We start from the raw sequence: 4,253 nt of genomic DNA, 5'->3' as shown, positions 1-4,253 counted from the left end.
ATAATATATATAGTATATATATATGTATATGTATATACATATATATACGCATAATATATATATATAACCATACCCTTAACCAAGTCGACCCCCATGCCACTGACATTCTTTCTAGGGGCTGTACCTTGTATGTCTCAAATTCGTAGTAGAACAAGTTCATGACCAACCTCCCACTGAAGCTACCGGCCACACCCGGCCTGTCCCACTTATATTCAACACATACATTTCCAGTCAGATATTGATACCAACACATACTACTAACCATACCTTTAACGACGTCGATCTCCATGCCATTTACAGCCATCTTCCCCCGGGGCTGTGCCTGGTCTGTCTCAGATTCGTAGTAAAGCAAGTGCATAACCAAACTCCCACTGCCGCCACCGGCTACCCCAGACCTGTCCCGCTCTAAACAGAACCACCGCTTCTGCCACCCACTGAAGAAGTTGGTGTACTTCAATAAAGTACCGCTTTTGAGCGCCTTGCCCCGGCTTGTGTCCCAGGGCGAGAATTCGAGCTGATGGTATATACGTGTGTTTGCTGGTTAGTACATGAGTTCGGGATGCTAGTATATAAATGTGCCCAATAATCAGTAGGAGAACCCGAAATGTTGATGTACACACATGTTTGTGTGATAGCACGCACTACCATATTGCCATCCACCACTAGAAGTTGGTATACTTCAACAGAGCGGCGCTTATGAGCGATTAACCTTGCTTGTGTCTCGGGAGGAGATATATGAACTGCTATAATTCAGTTTTTTGATGTCTCGATAGCGGAAACGGTACCCACTGACCTGTACCTTTTTATGTTCGTCTTGCAAAAAAGTACATCTATCTATAATACTTTAATGACGACTCTAAAACATCAACAGAACCTTGTCTTGCACTGCAGCAGCAACCCACAACTACGATGTCTAAGCATTTGAGCGCGGCGTGAGTGTGTGCAGGTGTGTGGGGATGTGGGCGAATGACATATAGTTCAATGAACAAACACGCGCCTTGCAAACTTACACACATAGATACAGATTCATTGAAGAACACCGCATAACACAGTGACGCGACAATAGGTACAGATACATTGAAGAACCACGCATAACACAGTGGACAAAACACCTCACAAAAAATATGTGTATTAACCCCGTACACACACACACAACATATCAACACATACGCGCACATGTATAGAAAGAACTCATAACGAAACATGCATACTTGATCGTCACTGCTGACGAGTGCATCTGCTCCGCTGCTGGACGACTTTGGGGTGAGGTGTCGCAGATTGAGTGGCGGAGGTATCTCCAATGCACCGCAGAGACTTGTGATTGGCTTGTTGGTGGTGGGTGGGTGAGCTGTGATAGAAGGTTTCAGTGACTTGTGATTGGCTGATTGGTGGTGGGTGGGTGAGTGGTGGTAGAAGGTTTCAGTGACTTGTGATTGGCCTATTGGTGATGGGTGGGTGAGCTGTGATTGAAGGTTTCAGTGACTTGTGATTGGCCTATTGGTGGTGGGTAAGTGAGCTGTGGCAGGAGGTTTCCGTGACTTGTGATTGGCTGATTGGTGGCGGGTGGGTGAGCTGTGATAGGAGGTTTCAGTGACTTGTGATTTGCCTATTGGTGGTGGGTGGGTGGGCTGTGGTAGGAGGTTTCAGTGACTTGTGATTGGCCTATTGGTGGTGGGTGGGTGAGCTGTGGCAGAAGGTTTCAGTGACTTGTGATTGGCTTATTGGTGGTGGGTGGGTGAGCTGTGATAGAAGAAGGGTTTCTTGCTCATACATAGGGTGTAATGATGTTTTATCTAATTAAGATACTCGCGGTGGGCTGATTGGTATTGATTGTATAAGCCGCGATAGAAGGTTTCACTGTCTTCTGCACATGTGGTACGTATGTGTTTTACCTGGTAATGAGACTCGCGATTGAACTTTTGGCCTTAGCATGAAGCTGACATGCCTGCATAGATCGACAAGACAAACACTATGAGCGCAGTAGGGTATCATAACTAAGCACAGATCACGTCACATAAGCACAGCCGCTCAGGCTACATACATACCTGCGTGTGTGAGGCTGGTTATAATCTTAGTACTGAGACGTGTCGTATCAGAGAGTGTATCATCACACTCCGGCCATGTACCCAGCTTCCGCAGAGGGTTCACGGTGTCCTGTCCATCACCCAGACAGTGCGGGCTTCCGGGTGACCAACTCTCGAATTCATTAGCTTCCCTCAACTGGAAGTCAGCAGTACGGTGGAAATGAGGATACATGTGCATATGTGCTATCTAGAATGTATATATACACTTCAATGGGAATTCATTAGATGTATATTGTGCATTTTGAATATGTTTACCCTAAATACATCGAAGCATTTTGAAAACATTTGAACACATATATCGTAACTATATGCATACACATAGATTGAATCCATCGCCTCTCTGTAGCATTCATGTATTCGAGTGGGTCACGTTGAAATGTGAAGCCCTATTTTTAGCGCAGCCTGCCATATTTAGCACCTACCTTTCAGATTCTATTTTTAGCACAGCTGTTTCAATGCAACGTCAGAGGACGCACCAGCTTAAACTTAGCGAGTACTCGAATTTTATATTAGTAATAAGTACAAGCCCATTCAGTATGTGACGGTGATGGTGTGCGTGGACTGTTCCATGGTATGATAGTCGTGATTCAACGATGCTTGATGAACTACTGTACATGTTATATATAAATATGTGTACATATAACTATGTATATATGTACGTATTGCTATGATATGTATAGGTACAACGCTACTGTGAGCCCGTCACGTGGCGTTTATGCACTGATATATATATATATATATGTGTGTGTGTGTGTATACGAAAACCGCAGCTGTTCCAGCAACGGCGTACAGCATAGACGACTCTATACACATACATCCGTCCAAAACCTCAGATTGTATATAAACAAATATGTGCATATAATAAAGAATAACCATCGTTTCTACTTTTTTAATCTATACATCCATACAATTCCCAGGCATGCTCTGCAAAATCAATCAATAGACAACAGAAGTAAGAAGGATTCTATACTCGAAACAGTAAAACTCTAAAACCTTAAAGGGACTGTATACGCTCTTAATCTGAACTGTAGCAACCTCGTCCTCCATCAAACAACATCATGGGGAGTGTATTACAAACAAACGAGACTCCCTTACTCACACATGTACAGTGTCATACAAGAGTGGGGTCACTCACTCACCCATATGCGCATATGCCACATACATGTACACAAGTACACTCAACTCGACCAACACTCATGCATCCACACATGCACACCCACTCACACTCACACACACATACATACACACTCACTCACACATACACACTCACTCACTCACGCTCACTCCCACTCTCTCGCACACATACGCACACACACACACACAAACATATCCACACACACTCGCACACACATACACTCGCACTCACACACACATACACTCACACTCACACTCACATACACCCACACTCACACACACATACACACACAGGCGCGTACCTCGTCCATGTGCATTTTGAGCCAGTACAAACTACCCTCCACAAAGGTGCGGTGCATCTTCACCACATGCCACTCCACGACCGCATCAATACCCGGTAGCATAGTCACCAGCACATCCAGCGAGCGTGTGACGAGCGTTTTCTCAGGCACATCGCCCTGTGTAGATGTGTGTGAGTGATACGGGGTCCCGGTTTCCGTAGCCGAGCCTCCCAACTGTTTGGTTGCACTGCTATTAGAACGGTGCAGCGATATATCCGCAGCAGCCTCGGGGCGTATGGCCCGGTACAGACAGGTTTCGCGCACTTCGATACCTTCGGCGCTGCTCTGTGTCCATGCGTAAGTGGTCAGGCTGCGTGCATCGCGGTCTACGATGGCTTGTTGCCGCAGTATCACTTCGTTCTTTCCTGTGGACATGAGTAGATGTCAAGTGAGAGAGAGGCTTTTTTATCTTACTTCCATGCGGGCGTGAGTAAGGTGGTTTATGTGCGAAGGCTCTGTAGATGCAGACACATGGCTGATGAGTGGTGCATTGTCGGTGAACTATAGCACTCTTTCCCGTGACTATGAAGGCATGTCGTGTGTCTTAGACGCTTCTAGACTGCACTTACTATAGTGATACATCCGCTCTATGCTGGAGGTGTGAAACATGAGAATTTGATAGCCTCTTGTGTTTGCTGGACAAAAGCAATCCCTCTACGTTGTTCTTGCACTAGAAGGCGTAAATACGTATACG

At 45.5% G+C, this 4,253-nt stretch overlaps 1 protein-coding gene across 1 annotated transcript; it reads right to left on the bottom strand.

Moving 5' to 3' along the window:
- Positions 1-260: 260 nt before the first annotated feature.
- On the bottom strand, positions 261-3,934 carry SARC_12451 (hypothetical protein; the record flags this gene model as incomplete). The annotated part of the gene is made up of 4 exons (XM_014293443.1): positions 261-514; positions 1,212-1,348; positions 2,046-2,220; positions 3,521-3,934. Coding segments are annotated over 4 exons (980 nt in total), but the record flags the coding sequence as incomplete, so codon positions are not given.
- Positions 3,935-4,253: the final 319 nt, after the last annotated feature.

This window comes from Sphaeroforma arctica (assembly GCF_001186125.1).
Source record: "Sphaeroforma arctica JP610 unplaced genomic scaffold supercont1.2312, whole genome shotgun sequence".
NCBI classification, from domain to species: Eukaryota; class Ichthyosporea; order Ichthyophonida; genus Sphaeroforma; species Sphaeroforma arctica.
Note: the sequence above shows the minus strand (reverse complement) of the source record. Positions and strands in the feature narration are given on the sequence as shown.